This window comes from Bubalus bubalis, chromosome 14 (assembly GCF_019923935.1).
Source record: "Bubalus bubalis isolate 160015118507 breed Murrah chromosome 14, NDDB_SH_1, whole genome shotgun sequence".
NCBI lineage: Eukaryota > Metazoa > Chordata > Mammalia > Artiodactyla > Bovidae > Bubalus > Bubalus bubalis.
In genome coordinates, this window is record NC_059170.1 from 60,829,454 (window position 1) to 60,849,135 (window position 19,682).

Below are 19,682 nucleotides of genomic sequence, written 5' to 3' on the forward strand. Positions count from 1 at the left end.
GGTGACCCGTGATCTGTATCAGGTGGTGAGGTCCTTGTCACTGACACCATCTATTTCATCTTTTTTTTTATTTGGCTGTGCCAGGTCTTGTTGTGGCATGTGGGCTCTTTGATCTTCATTGCAGCATGTGGGATCTAGTTCCCTGACCAGGGATCGAACCTGGGCTGCCTGCATTGGGAGCATGGAGTCTTGGCCACAGCACTGTTGCCACAGTGCTTTCTAGCTGAGGTCATGGGGTGTCCATTGGCTGGCTCAAGCTTACACAGTGCTGACTTTCTTTGTGGAGTTCACCTTAATCCAGAACGATTGCTCTCCCATCACTAACATCTCTTAATTCTTACTCAGTTTCTACATAAGGGCTGAGGACTTGTCCAGGGTGGTAGGCTGATCCCAGAAATTTACCTAGATTTCTTGGGGTTAATTTCTCATTCTCTAGTTGGTCACTTACATCAGCATTCTAAATCCAGTCTGAAGTAATAAGAACCTGAATACTAATCAAGGCCTCATTCTTGGTTTCTTACAAGAGTTTATCTGTCTCACGTAGATCTCCCTGAAAGGATAAAAGTACCCATGGGTTGTGTTGTGTTGTTACTCAGTCGTGTTCGTCTCTTTGAGACCCCGTGGACTGTAGCCCACCAGGCTTCTGTCTGTGGAAATTTTCCAGGCAAGAATACTGAAGTGGGTTGCCATTCCCTTCTCTAAGGTATTTTCCTAACCCAGGGATCGAACCAGGGTCTCCTGCCTTGCAGGCAGATTCTTTACCATCTGAGCCACCAGGGAAGCCCAAAGTAGCCATGACCCACTTCCAAAACCTCTAAGACCTTTTACTGTCATTTCCAAATAGACCTGAGGTCGACAGGATATAGGAAAGACAGCCCAGCTATTCCATTTGTCCTTAAGAGCAGTGGTCCCCAACCTTTCTGGCCCCAGGGGCCAGTTTCGTGGAAGACAGTTTTTCCACAAACAGGGCAGGGGGATGGGGAGGAGGTTCAGGCAGTGATGCCAGCGGCGGTTCGGGCGGTAACACCAGGGATGTGAGTGGCAATAAAGCTTCGCTCACTCGCCCGCTGCTCACCCCCTGCTGTGAAGTGCTGGTCTGTAGCTGGGGGCTGGGGACCCCAACTTAAGAGCGTTACACACCCTGCCCCCTGAACTCCCAAGTAAACCAGACATTGTTCGAATGATTGGCCTGATTTACACCCATGAATTTCTCTTCTTTCATGGTCATTATAGATGTGTGTGTCTGTCATTATCTGAAAGAGAGCAGAACCTTTTGCCTGAACAGGAACAGCACTACAGTGAATTTTAGTACTTGCTGTTCCAGTGGTGTAGACCTGAAGCCGATTAACAGAGTGGAGGAGGTAGTGCCCCAGTCTAGACGAGAGTTAGGAAGAGAGAGGCCACCTGTCAGGCAGCTGTCTTGAATCTTGAACCTGTTCCCTGGTGTTTAGCCCGCAGCCACCTCCATGATTAATCCTTGCTAACAGGCATAATGGAAGGGCCATGTGCCTCCATCATTGACTGTATGATTTGACCAGCATACTCACTACAAGGTTCCCGTGGCCTTCCCTCAGGTCTGTGCAAGGCTCTCACGCTTCCTCTTTCAGAAAGTCATGTCTCTGGCAGAATCTTATCCTTGTTACCAAAACTGTAAAGAACTGGAGATTCTACCCCACTTGCAAGTAAATAAGTTAGCCGCCAATTTCACGGATGCGGTAGAAGACACGAGACTCTTCACCCGGAGATAAAGGACAGTTTTATCACTCACAGCAATAGCAGTAGCTAGAGCGTTGCCATTTTCCTGCTGGTTCCCACAGAGCGAGGCAGAGGGGCAGATGACCCCCTCGTCGACCAGTGGGTTGGGTTACAGAAGAGGAATCCTGAGCTTAGGGAACCCAGATTTTTTTTTTATAACAGTAAGCACGATTGTCCTTTCCTACAGAGGGAGGCAATTATCTCCCCTATACTAGACAGTAAGAATGTTTGCCCTTTGATCTTGAGGGCGACGCTGTCTCTTCCTATCACTACCCACCTGGGCTACCTCAGTGTCCTCAGTGCTTTGGCAGCTGGCTTTCCCTAGAGCCGAGTGATCCAAAAGACAGCGAGACAGAAACTGCACAGTGTCTTCTGTAACTTACCCTTGGAAGTCACACACTGTCATTCCTACAGTATCTTATTAGTTACACAAGTCAGCCCTGGGCGTGGGAGGGGACTGAACAAGGGCATCCATAGGTGGAGGTAAAAATCACTGAGGGCCATCTTGGAAGCTTGTAATCACAGTGGTTACGTAAGCCGTTAACATCATTATTAGCCAGACAAAGAGTATATGGAAATTATGTAAGTCTAAAACTATTTCAAAATAAAAGTTGAAGAATTTTACATGAAAATACAAGTTACAAACTAGAAGAAAATATCCAAAACACATATATCTGACAAAAATCTTGTGTCCACAAAATACAATGAATTCTTACAAGTGAATAATAAAAAGACAAACAACCCAGTTAACAAATGAACAAAAGAAATGAACACATACTTCACAAAAGTAGATCATCAGTTGTCCATTAAACACATGTAAATACTCAAGATCATCTGGTATCTGGGAAATGCAAACTATTACAAGAAGATACAATTCATTCCCACCAGAATGGTCAAAAATAAAACAGCTGGTACCATCAAGTGTGAGTGAGGATCTGGAGCAATTTATTGCTGGTTAGAGTATAAAACAATACTTTGGAGAAATACTTAACGTAGTTTCTTAAAAGGTGACATGTATACGTTCTGTAGGACCTAGCAATTCCACCAGTGGGTATTTAGAGAGAAATGAAAACATATGAGCACTGAGAGTTATACACAAATGCCAGAGCAGCTGTATTCATAATATGTAATATCCAAGAGCTAACAACTACTCAAATGTTTTTATCAGTAGGAGAATGGATATATAAATTGTGAATCAGCTCTTTTTTTGGATATTATGAATATTTGCTCCCAGTTTGTGGCTTTTTCATTTTTTAAGCAGTTTCTGGAAAAGACCAAAAGTTTAATTTTAGTAGTCCAGATATTTATGGTTTTACCATTTTAAAGCCATTCCATGTACATAACTAGTATTCTGACACCAGGGAGAAGGTTGCCAAAACTTCTGCAGTGAAGGAGTCTCGGGGGGACACGAACAGGAGTATGTTACTTTACAATTTGGACAGATTCTAGAAACTTTTGTTAGAGGGGGCCCCTTTCGAGGTGAGCTAGTCTGCAAGTAAACAGCATAAAGTACAAGTTGTAAATGAGAAATGTTTCCTCTAGAATATAAAGCCTAAAAGAAGTTGTGGGTGGTGAGAGTCCATAGCTATTTCTTGACAGTGTCAAATAGATGGAGCAGCCTTCAGTTTCCCAAATACTTCTAAGGAATTTGATCAAGGTGACAGGGCCCCACCCTATGTGTGAGGCAACAGCCCATCCCCTTTTTCGTGAGCTCCTTGTATCTGTATGTCCTAAAGGAGTGTGCCAAAGAGAAGACCACAGTGTCACACCTGAGCTCCTGGAGAGCAGGCTGCGGTTAAGAGCTCGCCCTCAGAGCCTGTGCACAGTGACAGGCGGGCCCGTGTGCTCAGTCACTGTAGTCGTGTCCACCTTTGTGACCCCGTGGACTTAAGTTTGCCAGGCTCCTCTGTCCATGGGATTCTCCAGGCAAGAACACTGGAGTGGGTTGCCATACCCTTCTCCAGGGGATCTTCCCAACCAAAGGATCAAACCCGTGTCTCGTATCTCCTGCATTGGTGGGCAGGCTCTTTACCACTAGCACCACCTGTGAAGCCCAGGTACCCCATATGGGCTGGGTAAAGTGTGTCCTTTGGAGGCAAAGGCAAACTGCAGTCAAGGGACTGGTAAAATAGGCAGGGACAAAAAATATTCAATGAATCTGCAAGAGCCAAATATTTACCAGATGCTGACTGGACGAATTTGGTTTCAGTGGGGCTGGCTATGGGGACCTTAAGGATCAGATCAGATCAGATCAGTTGCTCAGTCGTGTCCGACTCTTTGCGACCCCATGAATCGCAGCACGCCAGGCCTCCCTGTCCATCACCAACTCCCGGAGTTCACTCAGACCCACGTCCTTCGAGTCAGTGATGCAATCCAGCCATCTCATCCTCTGCTTTTGAATATGCCGTCTAGGTTGTTCATAACTTTCCTTCCAAGGAGTAAGCGTCTTTTAATTTCATGGCTGCAGTCACCATTTGTAGTGATTTTGGAGGCCAGAAAAATAGTCTGACGCTGTTTCCACTGTTTCCCCATCTATTTCCCATGAAGTGGTGGGACCAGATGCCATGATCTTCGTTTTCTGAATGTTGAGCTTTAAGCCAACTTTTTCACTCTCCACTTTCACTTTCATCAAGAGACTTTGTAGTTCCTCTTCACTTTCTGCCATAAGGGTGGTGTCATCTGCATATCTGAGGTTATTGATATTTCTCCCGGCAATCTTGATTCCATCTTGTGTTTCTTCCAGTCCAGCGTTTCTCATGATGTACTCTGCATATAAGTTAAATAAACAGGGTGACAATATACAGCCTTGATGAACTCCTTTTCCTATTTGGAACCAGTCTGTTGTTCCATGTCCAGTTCTAACTGTTGCTTCCTGACCTGCATACAAATTTCTCAAGAGGCAGATCAGGTGGTCTGGTATTCCCATCTCTTTCAGAATTCTCCACAGTTTATTGTGATCCACACAGTCAAAGGCTTCACGACCCAGATAATCACGATGGTGTGGTCACTGACCTTAATGAAGCCCATGGCATTAAGGTTGAGGTAATCCACACTGTGAGGCACATTCATTCTTACCAACACTAAGAGCAGGCCAAACGGGGCTATTAAATAGCAAAGCAGTAGGGATGATAACTGCTTCTACATCTTGTCTAAGGGGTCTCCATCATTAAAGACTTTTAATTTACATTGGGCCATATTAACTATTTCACTGGGGGAGGAAGAGGTCCATGGGTTTCCATTTTATCAAGATAATTTGTAAGTGACAAAGATGTAATTTTATTACTTGCTGAGTCAGAGTCCATGACCACTGTGGCACGTTTTAGCACAGTGGGTACTCTGATCATTAGGGATTTAGGCAAGACCGTAGTTTCTGTGGTTGAGGTAAGGCATACCTGTTTGTCCTCTTTATCACGTTTAGTAACTTCCCAACAATTATGGGAGCCACCTTATTTAAATTTAGCGGGATGCCCAGTGTAACTGTCATTTGAGCCCCATTATTGATTAAGGCCATAAAGGTTTGCCAGTTGTTATATTTCAGCAAATATTAATTCAGAACCAGTGTAATACATGTGCAGAAGCCAGTCTGCCCTTTTTATCCTTTTGTAGAAATTCTTTTCAGTAAAATTTGTTACCAACTGTGCCACATTGTGGACTTCCATTTCAGTTTTTGTTCACTTCTTTCTTGTAGTGATTGAACTGTGTTCCCACTTCATTCACTGAAGCTCTAATTCCCACACAACTGTATTTGGAGATGGGACCTTTAAGGAGGTACTTGGTGCGTGCTTAGTCGCTCAGTCGTGTCCAACTCTGTGACCCTATGGACTACAGCCTGCCAGGCTCCTGAGGTCACACCAGGGCCCTAATCTGATAGGACTGATGTCCCTATAAGAGGAGGAAGAGAGACCAGGGCGCACTCTCCCTGCGTGCACACGCAGAGGAAAGGCCAGTGAGGATGCAGCGAGGAGACCGTGTGCAAGCCAGGAGGAGAGGCCTTATCAGGAACCAGCCCTGGTGACACCTTGATCTTGTAGATCAAGCCTCCAGGACTGTGAGGAGACAGACTTCTCCTGTTTAAGCAACTCTGATTCCAGCAACCCCAGTAGGTGAGTGAACTCCCCATGTGTCAGGGTTTTTTGTTTGTTTGGGTTTGGTTGTTTTGTGGTGGTGGTGGTAGTTACTGGATATTCTTGAGAGGTCTTCTCTGCACTGCTCAAATTTATAAATTTCTTCCTCCAGAGCCTCACATCAGTGTGATCAGGAGTAGGGTCCTTGGCCATGACAGTGGTTGTATTTTCAACTTGGCTGTGCCACAGGGATGCCATGGGTGTTTCTCTGTCTAATCCTCTGATCTGAGGATCAAGACACATAGGCAGCAGATGCAGGAAAAGCATCTTACAGGGTCCTAGTGAACTGTTTGCTTTCAGGAGTGTGAATCTCAGTAAATCAGCTCTTCAAACAGGAACTGCTGCTCTCCCAAACAAGTGACCACCCTGTGGGTCTATGCAATCTGTCTTTTCCCCTGAGCCCTCTTTATCTTTCAATATTTATGTATTTGGCTTCTCTGGGTCTTACTGCCGCATAAGGGATCTTTAGTTGTGGTGTGCCAACTCTTAGTTGTGGCATATGGGATCTAGTTCCTTGACCAGGGATGGAACCTGTACCCCCTGCACTGGGGACCACCAGGCAAATCCCCGAAGTCCTCTTCAGGACCAATGTCTGGTGCAGACACACAACCGGTAGGTCACAAGGTCTTTCTGAGTCCATCAATCAAGACACACAATTCAGTCTAAGACACAAATGAATCTGGGCTAAGATGCAGGACCAGAGCTACTTCAGGGAGGGCCCTGATCCCATACCCTCTCTGTAAACAACAATCATCGATGCTTCCAACTGTGGTGGGTTAAATCTATGACAGAGGCTTGGGAGAACTCAGCAAATGCAGCATCAGGCAGTACACCAAAGCAAGAGAAGAAAACCCCAGGTAGTGGTGACCCCTCGAATGTCCTGCTTCTAATGCCAACTGCTGTGGCCACCTAGCGGGGACGGGGTCACCACCTCCACACCCGAAATTTGGTTCCAGTGTCAGGACTGATGTCACGCACACCAAGATGATACAAAAGAGGCTTTACCTGTTGGCCCAAAAATTACTTGAGAGAGCAAGAAAAGGAGGCTGGTTTGGGGCTTTTTATTGTGGAGTGGGGCGGGGATAAGGGTTCTTGTACACAGGGAGGGGACTTGCAAGGTTTCAATCTCCCAGGCTTCCTGAAAAGCTTACCCAGATGTAGTGCATAAGGGGAAGAGACAGAAGTGAGACTTCAACGCTCTCGGCAATCAGACATCATAAGATGGAGCCAGCTCTTTATTACAATATTAAATTATGAAGATGATTCTAGAACACACTGGGTTACAATTTGAATATTGTATATCATAGTTTCAAGTAAGACTTCACACATTTTTCCATGTAAAAACATTTCTGGACAAATATATCCCATCCCCTTGATTACATTTATTTATGATTACTCCTTTCTGAATGGCCACAGAATGTGAGTGACGGAATAAGAAAGGCAGAGATTAGTACTCTCATTAAAGACTTAGATTCTTCTCACACCCCCATCTTACTCCTCATTGCTCAACTGTTGGGGCTGTGCAATAAATTGTCACAAACCAAATTATCCGTGATTCCAGATGTGGTTGTCATGGGCCACCTGTGTCCCTACACCTGGTCTCACTCTACCTTGGAAGGAAGGCGACTCTGTGGTGTCTTGCAGAACTGAGCTATCAGCACTGTCCGTGCAGTCGCTTGTGTGGGTCCCCTCGACCCACAGTTTTGTAAATAAGCCTTCCTCAATGAAGAAAATAAGCACTCAACCAACCGAAAGGGGAAAAAAAAAAGTTCTCCAATGACTTCGTGTGTCGGGCAGAGTTAATGAGTCCCAGTCCTTGCAGTGGTCTCTGACCCTTCTGTGACTTTACCTCCTGCCCATAGGGCCTGTCTCCTCCCCCTGCCACCTTTGCTCGCTTTGCTCCAGCCACCCGGGTCCTATTGTTCCTCAGACAGAACCAGACAGACCTAAAGGCGCTCTGCACTTTGCTGTTCCTCTGCCTAATCTTTTACTAGAAGCTGAATCCCTCCAACACTTAGCATAAAATATTTTGAAAAGGAACAGATCAAACCTCTTTGAGTCCATTTCTCAAGGGCCCATTTACTACTGCTTTAAAAAAATTTTTTTTGAACTATTTGCATTGTCTTGAGCAGTGTTTCTCAAATCATCTATAGTAAAGGACCAGGTTTTAAAAGCTGACCAAGCTGTCATCCTATCATGCTAAATAGGACTGGATTTCGCATTTGGTGTGCGTCACCTTGCTGGTTTGATGACTAATACAACTGGCTTCTACTCTCTAAAGGAAGGGCCTGCACTTGGTGCTGGTGGCAGTATTCAGCTGCTGTAAGTTTCTGAACTGTGTCACAGGAGGTAAACAAAACTGGTTTGCTGGTTGGCACCGAACCCCACTTTAGGATCACTGATCCAGAGGGCATCTCTCCTCTGGCAAGATAGCTAAATCATAGACGAGGAGACCTTCCTGGTCACGGTGGTGCTCCTCAAGGGTCACAACACTGTGATAATACCTTAGGACAGGTTGCAAGCTTTTCTTCAAAGAAGAGTTTCTTTTCCAAAGAGTGAAAAGACATTTGTGAAGTGATTTGTTTTTAATTTTGTTGTTTGGTTTTTTAATATACTGTTTATCTACATATATAGTCAATTAAGTGCTCAATTTTCAAATTTGGAAATGAAAATTTAATAGCTGAAAGCCAAATGCATATTCTAAAACACAGTGTCAGTACAGATTATAGAATTAGAAGGTAGCCGGCTACTGGATCATTAGATACACCATCTACATTATTAGATATATGTCTGATATTTTTAACTGGTTGCTGCTATGTAAGGATATTATTTCTTAGGTAAAATTGGAGCATTTATGAGTTTAGTTGAATCTATTAAAAACTTCATTCCCAAATTGTAAGGTCTGTAATTGCATAAATAAGGATCATTAATAAGTTATTTCAACAAATATTCATTAGAGTTTCACTACTATTTATTAAACAAATAGATTTTGTCATTAAAGTATGAAAAGGCAATAAGTACATTAAACATTTTTAATTGGGTCATAAGTTTTCAGTACCAAATCAATTTCATGGTAGTTTATAATTAACATTTTATAGTCTAACTCTGTGAGGGGAAAGGTGTGTGTGTGTCAGTCACTTAGTCACGTCCAGCTCTGCGATCCCATGGCTCTTCTGTCCGTGGAGTTCTCCAGGCAAGAATCCTGGAGTGGGTAGCTTTTCCCTTCTCCAGGGGATCTTCCTGACCCAGGGATCAAACCCAGGTCTCCTGCGTTGCAGGCAGATTCTTTACCATCTGAGCTATAGGTCAGTCCCAAGGTGTATATAGGTTACTTTAAAAATATAGCGTGCTTTCCCTACATCCTCCAACTCCTATCCCCAAGAATATTACGGATTTTCAAAGGTACTAAATATTTGAAGATAGCTTGTTTTATGGCAAAAATCTATCCCAAAGGTGTAGACAGAATACAACTGAAATGTTATATCAGCTCTTACTTTAGTAGATCTATTTTGGAGTCCATCACATAAAAATATTAAATATTTTGAAAACTTTTTATTTTTTATCCAGTATGGAGACTTATTCCCAGAGCACAGCTTTTCTGATGCAAAACGGGAATGCTTGTGGAGTCACAACAGCTGCCCCCACACCATGTGGTATCTTCCATTACTTTGCTGTAGAGATGAATTTTTGGCCCAGTGTCTCAGTAATATTGCACATACGTGGTTTTAAGTGGCAAAGCAGTATTCTTCTGCATTCATTTGACTTTCACAGCTACAGTTGGCTCCAGATTAGAACAAGGAGAATACATTCACACCGTGGCCACCCTCACGGCGGCCGTGGTAGCTGGATCACAGTAGGCTCTGTTGCTTCTAAAGACACAGCCGACTATTACTGAGGAATTACAGTCAGCAAAGTGCTGTACGGCTGGAACAGAGAATAACGAACTGCTAAAAGGATTCTCTTCAAATATTTCAGATTATGGTCTAGTTATTACTGATTTGGTTTTTTAATATTAATAATAAAATCATGGCTGTGAAATAACAGTGAAACTAAAGGGAAAGATTTTCAAAGTAGTTGATGATTTTTAGGATATCTGTCTAAATATCTGATTTAAATTTTTACCTTTCCAGAAAAAAGTGGCACAGTCCTTTTAGACCCATTAACAAGGAATTAAAATTAGGTTAATTCTTAATGCCCATTGTTCATACATGCAACATATTTGGAAGGCCAATCTATTAAAAATATGTTATTTTAGTTTACTGTATGAAACAATGGCATATATTTTTAACATTTTAGACAATTTTATTTGCTCCAAGAATGTATGTTATAATTAATACAGAAATAAGATGATTTGATTTACTGTGAAATTTCAGTAATGGACGGTTTGAATACTGTATCTCTGTGCAGCATCAACTAAGTGCTTTTTATGGTATGACTCTAGACTATTAAGCATATATAAAGTCTTCGGAATGCGTGCATTTCTGTTACCAATCGGTATAATTATTAAAGTTGCAGCTTTTTAGCAAAAATGATTTCCTAGAAAATCCAATTATGTCCCTCTAAATAATAACTGAATAATACTTTTCCCCTAAAGTAAAAACAAATAAACAGTAAAAAAATAATTTTCAGTGTACATGCTTAAATGATCTGTTATGGAGAGTTAGATTTCTGATATTCATTAAATATCAAAGAGACTACCACCATACTCAGTGTAGGCCACCTTTTTTATAGAAGTGAATTTATGCATGTTTCATAAGGGTCGTACTGATGAATATGTTTGAGGCTTTCAGCTTTTAGTGGATACAAAATAGAATGATTGATAAAATCCTCCCTACTATTGGCTATTATTTACTGACTCTTAAGTGGCAGGTTGTATTTATGCCAATTTATCTGCTTCAGGGAACATTCTTGATAGCAGAACAAAGTGAATAAAAGTAGTTTGCTTTGCAAATGAATGCAAATAGGAGAGCCTTTCGGAAAGCCCTTTAACAGGGGCAGCGCACTTTGATTCTGAGTGAAGCTGCCATTTGGACATGGTGAAAAGAGCACGCTTGAACCATTGATTGGGGGAGACAGTAAGAAGTCAGGAAGGGCCCGTTAAGCTTGCAGTGAGGCGGGCGGATGTCAGTGTGGTTAGAGCGCAGTGGGAGAATGACAGGGAGGATTAGTGTCAGGGAGACGCTGTGCTGGGGCTGTGGAGATAGTCCCTGGGGTCACTCACCTCCGGCTGTTGTTCTGTGCTGATGGTTCTGTAATGCAAACGGCCTGATGTATGCCTGTTCATTATCGGAAATGGTGATTAGAAAAGGTATTTGTCTCAAAGGTTTCCTTCCTTCCTTCTGTCTTTTTAATTAAAGGAAAATAAGGTGGCTCCCTCCGTCTCTCTGCTGACTCCTCGAGTCGAGTATAACACCAGCACGGCTACTGCCTCTGGTAGGAACCGGTGCTGTAGCATAAAGTAATTGTAATGTCATTAGTTGTTATCTGATGATGCTCTCTTTTGCTTTTCTCAGCTTTGGCTCTCACCAAGTGGTAATGCTCAATAAAATGCAGAGAATATGCACACTTTTATAATTTTGGCTTTTGCAAATAAGATTTTTATAATCTTTGAGGTATTTTCATATTCATTTGACCAACTTTTAAGAAGCTGTTTACCTTCTCAAAAAGGAAGTGTTGCTTTCTTTGCATGGATCGGATGGTTTAAGTCTTGGTTGCAGGCGTTTCTGTTCTCAAGTTTTATGAAATGCTAGCACTTGCTAAATTAAACTCCTTGACAACATGATTTTTAGACTTACTGTTACACAGAATGAACAAAAAATTCTGTCTCAGTTCTGATTTGGAATTAGTACATTTACTTGTTCACATTTTCATTTACATTAAAAAAGTGAAAAACTTCTTAAACTTCGAGACCTTCTATAGGAACCTCACATGAGGTATCTGTGACACACAATGCCCTTCCAAACGACTGTCTTACCTTTTTTTTAAATGTCTTTAAGAGCTTGGGTTCCCAATGCTGCTGCTTCATTATTTAGTATATACGGGAACATTCTAACGATGTTCATTCTAACATACATTCATAACGTTAAATATGCAACTCAGACCTTTCATTCAAACTATAGATACATTTTAACATTGTTCTTTTTGCAGAAAGCATGATGCTAATACTTAATTTCACAGGCTTATTAAATGTTTTAGCAAACATTGTTGTTCTTTAATGTTCTGCAGGCACCTGAATGGACAGAAGAGGACCTCAGCCAGCTGACAAGAAGTATGGTGAAGTTCCCAGGAGGGACCCCAGGTCGATGGGAAAAGATTGCCCACGAATTGGGTCGATCCGTGACAGATGTGAGTTCATTCAGATTTGCATTGTGTGGAGAGTGACAAACCAGAGAGAGCCACCTATGTAGAGGCAGACATGGACACATCCAACATTATCTTTGGAGAAAGGCTCCAATCCTTTTAGGACCTGGAAGTAAACCATTAACGAAATAGGCAAGAAGTAGATGTCACCCGGTCCCCTGGTCTACAATTAACAGCTGTGTGAGGAATTCTAGTGTTTGAAGACTTAAGCTTTTTGTGTTTAGAGTGACCCCTTTAGCTATGGGAAAAAATATTGGGTTGGCCCAAAAGTTCGTAAGATGTTATGGAAAAATCCAAATGAATATTTGGCTAATCCACTAGTTCTCTGATCAGAATTAGTTCGATTTCAGCTGGATCTTCTTAACATTGAAGTACACACTGCTATAGGTAGACTGGTGGTTTGCATTAGTTAAATGAGCAATATTCCAATTATGTTTTTATTTAAAGGATGATACCTACTATTCATTTTCACAAGTTGCTTAACAAAAAAAATTTATATGCATATAACTTTGTAAGTATATATAAAATAATTATTTATATATACTGTAAATATAAATAATATATAATCCTATATAACTTAATCTATATGATTAGTCACACCTACCATTTAAAAAACCAAATGTTTATCTGGAAAGCTTTAGATTTAACACTGGAAATTTAGGGCAGAGAATCTTAGAAAAGTACCCTTTATAGCACCAGGTATGTACTATATATTCAGTAAATGTTTAATTTGAAATGGAGACATCTTTATTTTCATCAATATGATCCTTATTTTCATAAATGACTAAATATTGTTTACTAAATTTATCTACTTTAAAATAAATCCTATAGATCTAAAATATTGAAGGAGTTTCTGAAATCAAAGATTCAGATTTCTCACGTTCAATTCTGTTACTATACTTTTGGGTCTTTGATAATGAACAATTTTAAAACCCTGCAAAATTATTAATAAGCACAACTACCAAAAAACCAAAAACCCACCTGTTGCATAAAAGTTATTTTTCACAGTAAACTTTTCCATTTTTTAATTCAGAAACAAAACATTCTTGTCATTTTTTATTTGGACAGGAGCTGCTTTGAGAATTTCAAATTGTATATTAATGTATTTACTACCATATAGTAGGTCTTTTTAAAATCACATTTAAAAGACTTAATTATTTTAAGAGTTAAAGTCTGATCTTGTGGTAAGTCAGCCCTTGCTTTTACTTTTATAACTTTGGGGGGTTTTTTGTTGTTTGTTTTTTTGCTTTTTCAAGATAAGACCAGTTATCTTAAGTGACTAAGAATGTTAGGGTATATGCATTTTATTATCTTGTTGTAAGGTTGTTTGTAAAGATAAGTTAATAATGCCTTTGCCTTATCAGTAATCTGACCAGATTAAAGATGTTCCATGGTTACTGATGTTTTAAGTACTATGGTCTTCTCTATAACTACTGTTATTAAAAACTGCTAAAATACTTTTAGAGTTATAAAACAGGCATTGGTTTAAAAGGGCCCCAAAACTTACAGTTCAATTGGCTGATAAGTGTCTCCTTTGAATAGAGGACTGCCTTTAACTTTTAATAGTGCCCAACTGCAGATAAAAAGTAGAGCAGTATTTTAATTATTGTCATTAAAATCTTAGCCTTTATTCTCGAGAGAGATGAAAGTTTAAACATTAATATTGTTGTTGCTTAGTCACTATGTCATGTCCAACTTTTTTGAGACACCACAGACACTATGCCTGCCAGTCTTCTTTGTCCATGGAATTTTTTAGGCAAGAATACTGGAGTGGGTTGCCATTTCCTTCTTCTGAAAGATGCTAATATACATGTAACCAACAGAGCCTTGGGATGGCTATTTAGTATCATAGATCTAGAAAATTGAGGTAATTGTAAAGAGCAAATTCATCCCATAATTTTTTTTCTTTTAGACGTACCCAAGGGAGAATGATTCCATGACTATAATATTAATAGATATTTTTTACTTTTATCATGGAAGTAGCAAACATGACTGAGATTTTTTTCCCCAAGTATTTAGTTGTATTTTCATAATACCAGAAGTATCTTGGAAATAAATACTTAATAAGCCTAAACTTTTGGGGCACCAAAAGTGCCACGGTAACTTTTCTCTTAGTATACACATATATAGACTCACATTGTATTTATTTTCATTCTGTGAGCATCATCTCCATAGATGGATTGAATGTTTCATTTCAGTAACATACACACAAACTGTAAGCCACTCTCTCTCTAAAAGAGAAGTGTCTGAAGACAAAACTTATGTAGTGGAACAGCGAGTTATACTGGAGCAGCTGAAATGGGTCTGACTAATACAGTTCTTTATTTTTTTATTTTTTAAATTTACAGTATTGTATTGGTTTTGCCGTATATCAAAATGAATCCACCACAGGTATACATGTGTTACCCATCCTGAACCCTCCTCTCTCCTCCCTCCCCATACCATCCCCCTGGGTCGTCCCAGTGCACCAGCCCCAAGCATCCAGTATCGTGCTTCAAACCTGGACCGGTGACTCATTTCATATATGATATTAAACATGTTTCCATGCCATTCTCCCAAATTATCCCACCCTCTCCCTCTCCCACACAGTCCAAAAGAAAGACTGTTCTATACATCAGTGTCTCTTTTCCTGTCTTGTATACAGGGTTATTGTTACCATCTTTCTAAATTCCATATATATGCATTAGTATTCTGTATTGGTGTTTTTCTTTCTGGCTTACTTCACTCTGTATAATAGGCTCCAGTTTCATCCACCTCATTAGAACTGATTCAAATGAATTCTTTTTAATGGCTGAGTAATACTCCATTGTGTATATGTACCACAGCTTTCTTGTCCATTCATCTGCTGATGGACATCTAGGTTGCTTCCATGTCCTGGCTATTATAAACAGTGCTGCGATGAACAGTGGGGTACACGTGTCTCTTTCCCTTCTGGTTTCCTCAGTGTGTATGCCCAGCAGTGGGATTGCTGGATCATAAGGCAGTTCTATTTCCAGTTCTTTAAGGAGTCTCCACACTGTTCTAGTGGCTGTACTAGTCTGCATTCCCACCAACAGTGTAAGAGGCACAGAACAAAGGACTGAACAGTAATACAGTTCTTTAGTAGAATGTTAAGTGAAAGCTAACCACCCTTTAGAAGATCACTTATCTTGCCTTATGGTGTTAATTAGATTTGGTTTCCTTAAGTATCGACTGTTGAAAAGAAACTAAGTTCAGTTTGCTGTCTCTGGAGCCTCTGCATACTGATCGGATCACCTGTACCAATTCTCTTCAGCGCTGCACATCTGTTCTTTGACCTGTTTTCTTGCTAAATGTGTAGCTTCAGGCAGAGCTCTCTTTCCTTCAAGAATAATTGACCTTTTTTAGGGAGGGGTTAGAGTGTACCCATGGTGGAATGTATATGTTCTTTATTTGGGTTGACAGATTACAATGAAAAACTCATTTTGCTCCTCAAGGAGTTTTCAGTATTGTCATAATTATGAGTTAAATTGCTAGGTTCTAATCTGGATAAATACAAGGAATGTTACTAGCTTTATTTTTAAAAAATACAAAATATTTTAACTCAAATATACCTAAACTATAAGACTTAACCTTATTACAGATGAAATATTTTAAATATTAATATATGCCTTTCAGCAAATAATTGTGGTAACCAAAAGGACACTCAAAACAACAGAGGAAACAAAAAACTGTCTGGCATGTAAAATCAATTTTAATGTGATTATTAGTTGCAGGTTTTTTAAATTAAGGTCAGGGAGCCTCAGATTTCTTGCTTGTGTAGTAGTATCCTTTTCTCTTGCCTGAAAAGGATGTAAGCTGATTCTGCTTCTGTCCAGAATCATAATCTTTTGCATTCTGGTTGTGATAACAGACTGATTGGAGATTTTCTGCCTGCTTGGAAAAGGCCCAGGTAGGCAACAAAACAAAAGATAGGTAGATAGATTTAAACAGACTTTAGTAATTAGCTTAGTGCCAATATGAGAAGTGTGTAGTTAAATAACTCTCCCATATGCAGGTGAAAAAGAGAGAGTATAATAAAATTCCCAATTTTATTTTCTATAGCCACAACTAGAGAGGAGATACGTGTTGGGGGAACTTACATTTTTTGAAACAACTGTCATAATAACATATAAGTGACATTCAATAGAAAATAAGACTTTTATCAGTGAACTAAGTATATAGTGTGTGTATATATATAATGCTGAAAGGCATATATTAACATTTAAAATATTTAAAATATTTCATCCAAAGTAGGTGTTTCACTTTAGATGTATCTCAGTTAAAATATACTTTGCATTAATTTTTTAACAAATTACAAATTTAACAAATAACTTTCTATGTATTTATCCAGAGTAGAATTTAGTAATTTAACTCATACTTTGGCAAACATGTTATTGCTGTTACTTTTAGAGTCAAACTACTACTACACAAGTTGTAAAGGACCTCATAGTCTCATAAACACAACATTTTTTGTTTCTCATCATTGTTCACATAAAGTATGTGAAAAGTTCTCTTGACAACCAGCCTTGTCTATGTTCCTCTTCCTCCCTCCCTCACCCTTTCAACCCTTAAAGATATTAAATTTTAGAAAGGAATGGGTCCGTTATTCCATTCTTCTTGCTAGATGAGTCACTAGCTAATCTAATAAATTTTCAATCTGATAGTAATAGATAATAATGTGTTACCAAATCTTTCTCTCACACACATCTGTTATATGTCATTCCAGACTTCAGTCTTCTTCTACAGGCATACAATTACATAATTTTAACAGTATTAGTTTGTATTCTGCCCTTTTCACTTTGCTGTGAAACACAGGCTTAGACTTCTTCCATGGCAACAAAGATCCACATCATTGTTCTAAACACCTACACACTCCCATGTTGCCTCACTATAATTAAGGAGCACCCAACTGATTGTCACTTAAGTGTTTCTTTTTTTGCAATTTTATTGGGATTTTTTTTTTTAACTCATTCATCTTTCCATTTATGTATTTCCTTAGCTTGTATGCCTAGGAATAGAGCTGCTTGATTCAAGAATATGGATGTTTTTAGAACCTTTGGTGACTCTAAAATTGGCCTCCAGAGAGCCTGTAACAATATACAATGTCCCTGGTGGTGTGAGAGAGGACACTTTCTCATAGTCTCTAAACAAATTTTTTTGTTTTTCATCATTGCTCATCAAATAAGTGAAAAGTGCTAGTGCACCGATTTCTGTAACTTACCTCCTCATTGGCCTCACTTTGATTAGAGTTTGTGTTAATTCATTACAATTTAAGGATAATCTTACCTTCTGCAGATGCTTTGCCATTTTATCTTTTGTTATCTTTGAATATATTAGCTAACAATTCCAAAGAAATATTACATTGCAAATAATAGTGATTAGACTTTTTGCTCAACATTTTAATAAGAAAACTCAATGTCTGATCAATTCTAGTATCAGTCTGATATGAGAAATACATTATTATGCTAGGGAAATTTTCTTCAATTCTTATACTTCTGATTTTATTACAGTTGTGTTCAGGAATAGAAGTGAAATTTAAAAAAATTTTAACATCCCTTGACATGATCATATAACTTTTCTCATATGACCTAATAAGGATGAATATATTACCAAGGTCCCCCTTTGTATTTCCAAGATAAACTTTACTTGATCATATGTTATTTTAATAAACTGGATTTGATTTGTTATGTAGGATTCTTATATTTATGTATCACAGTAAAAGTATTACAGAATTCTTAGTGTTTTGTTAATTGGATATCTTTAAGTAAGGTTATACCTGCCTTCTAACATCTAAAAAGTCGAGAGAAACAAAAGTATGCTGTGAACAAAAGGAGAACAAAAATAAGTATCCAAATAAATGAAGTACAATGGTTGAAGCTGTACAGGAAAATCCCCTTGAGAGCAGAATAAAAAGACAAATAATTTTAAAACACTATAGAAAAGAGAAGAAATACAGGGAATCAGTCCAAAAGCTAGTTCCAGTGAAAGAGACATGGAAAACAGACATGAGGGCATTATTCAATAAAAGAGACAAGTTCTCCAGGATGAAGGAACGAACAAACACCTGAGACCAACTTGTGAGAGCCTTCTAAAGTGGGGTGGAATACCTGGAAAAGATCCTGGGGAGCATCATGAACACTGAGACCACCAAAGAAGACCTTTAAAGCTTCTCAGGAGAAAAACTCTCCAAAGTAAGGCATTTCAGAGTGACAGCCGAGCACTTAGCACAGGATTCTGAGACAAGTGACCGGTGGCCTCACCCCTCAAGGGAAATGGTCCTGAATCTAGAACAGAGCAGTTCTGATGGTAAATACATAGGGGAAGGACTCTGCCCGTTCTAGAAAGTTTCCTGAGATGGCACTCCAGGAAATGAGGGATAAATCAATACAGAGGAAGACACGGAACACTCGAAAAAGTGGACCAAGCCCAGTGAATAGAAATCCCAAGTCCCTACGGTGATAACGGCTAGTGAAGAGTACAGGAAGTCCATGTTGGATCCAGAGAACAAAAGACTGTGTGAGAGAAGCTGCAGAAATTCATATGTGTGAACAAAGACCAACTAGAAACTCCACAAACAGAAAACCACAGTCCAGATTTAAGTTCAGCCATATCTCGGACTCAATTTCAGGCCACCAGATTAAAGCAAATACCACAGTAAAGTGACCCATACAAATTTTCTGGTTTTCCAATGCATGTAAGAGTTATGTTTACATTATATTGTTGTCTGTTAACTGTGCAATAGTAGTATATCCAAAAAACGCACATACCTTAACTAAAAATAATTTATTGCTAAAAAATGCAAACTATCATCTGAGCCTTCAATGAGTCATAATCTTTTCTGCAGTAGTAACATCAAAGATCACCATAACAAATATAATAATGAAATTGTTTGAAATATTGTGAAAATTACCAAAATGTGGCACAGACACACAAAATGAGCAGATGCTACTGGGAAAAGTGTACCCATAAACTTTCTTGGGTGGAGTGAGTAGCCACAAGCCTTCAACTTAAAAAACCAGTCTGCCTGTGTACTAACAAATGGAATGATAGAAACAGCAGAAGAACCTGATAGTGATAATATTCTCTAATAATTATCACTAATTATTTTAATAATTAATTATATTATTACTCACTAATAATTTTAGTGACACAAGAAACATGATCACAGCGCAGTACTTGTCTTTATAGTGAGTATTGTTTACCAGATTGCAGTTATGTGAGATCTTACATATTCTATAAATGGTTTTTCAATTTTTTAAATCAGTTGTGGAAGATGATCACAAGTTGTCCATCAAATATGTCCTCTCCTTGTCTAGTAATAGAGAAGGCAGGCCCATATTTGTCCAGAAACACTGCACTTCCCAGCGCTCTAAGCTCCGCAGTGGCTCAGTCACCAGCTTCTTCTCAGAGGAACTGAAGTAACACACAGCTCCCTGTGTTCCT

General features: G+C 39.5%; 1 protein-coding gene across 1 annotated transcript in view; it reads left to right on the forward strand.

Moving 5' to 3' along the window:
- DNAJC1 (DnaJ heat shock protein family (Hsp40) member C1) overlaps window positions 1-19,682 on the forward strand; it is a 182,007-nt gene that overhangs the window by 135,303 nt on the left and 27,022 nt on the right. The window contains exon 9 of the mRNA XM_025264426.3: window positions 12,105-12,224. Coding sequence (XP_025120211.2) covers window positions 12,105-12,224 — 120 coding nt within the window. The remainder of the gene's footprint in view (window positions 1-12,104; window positions 12,225-19,682) is intronic.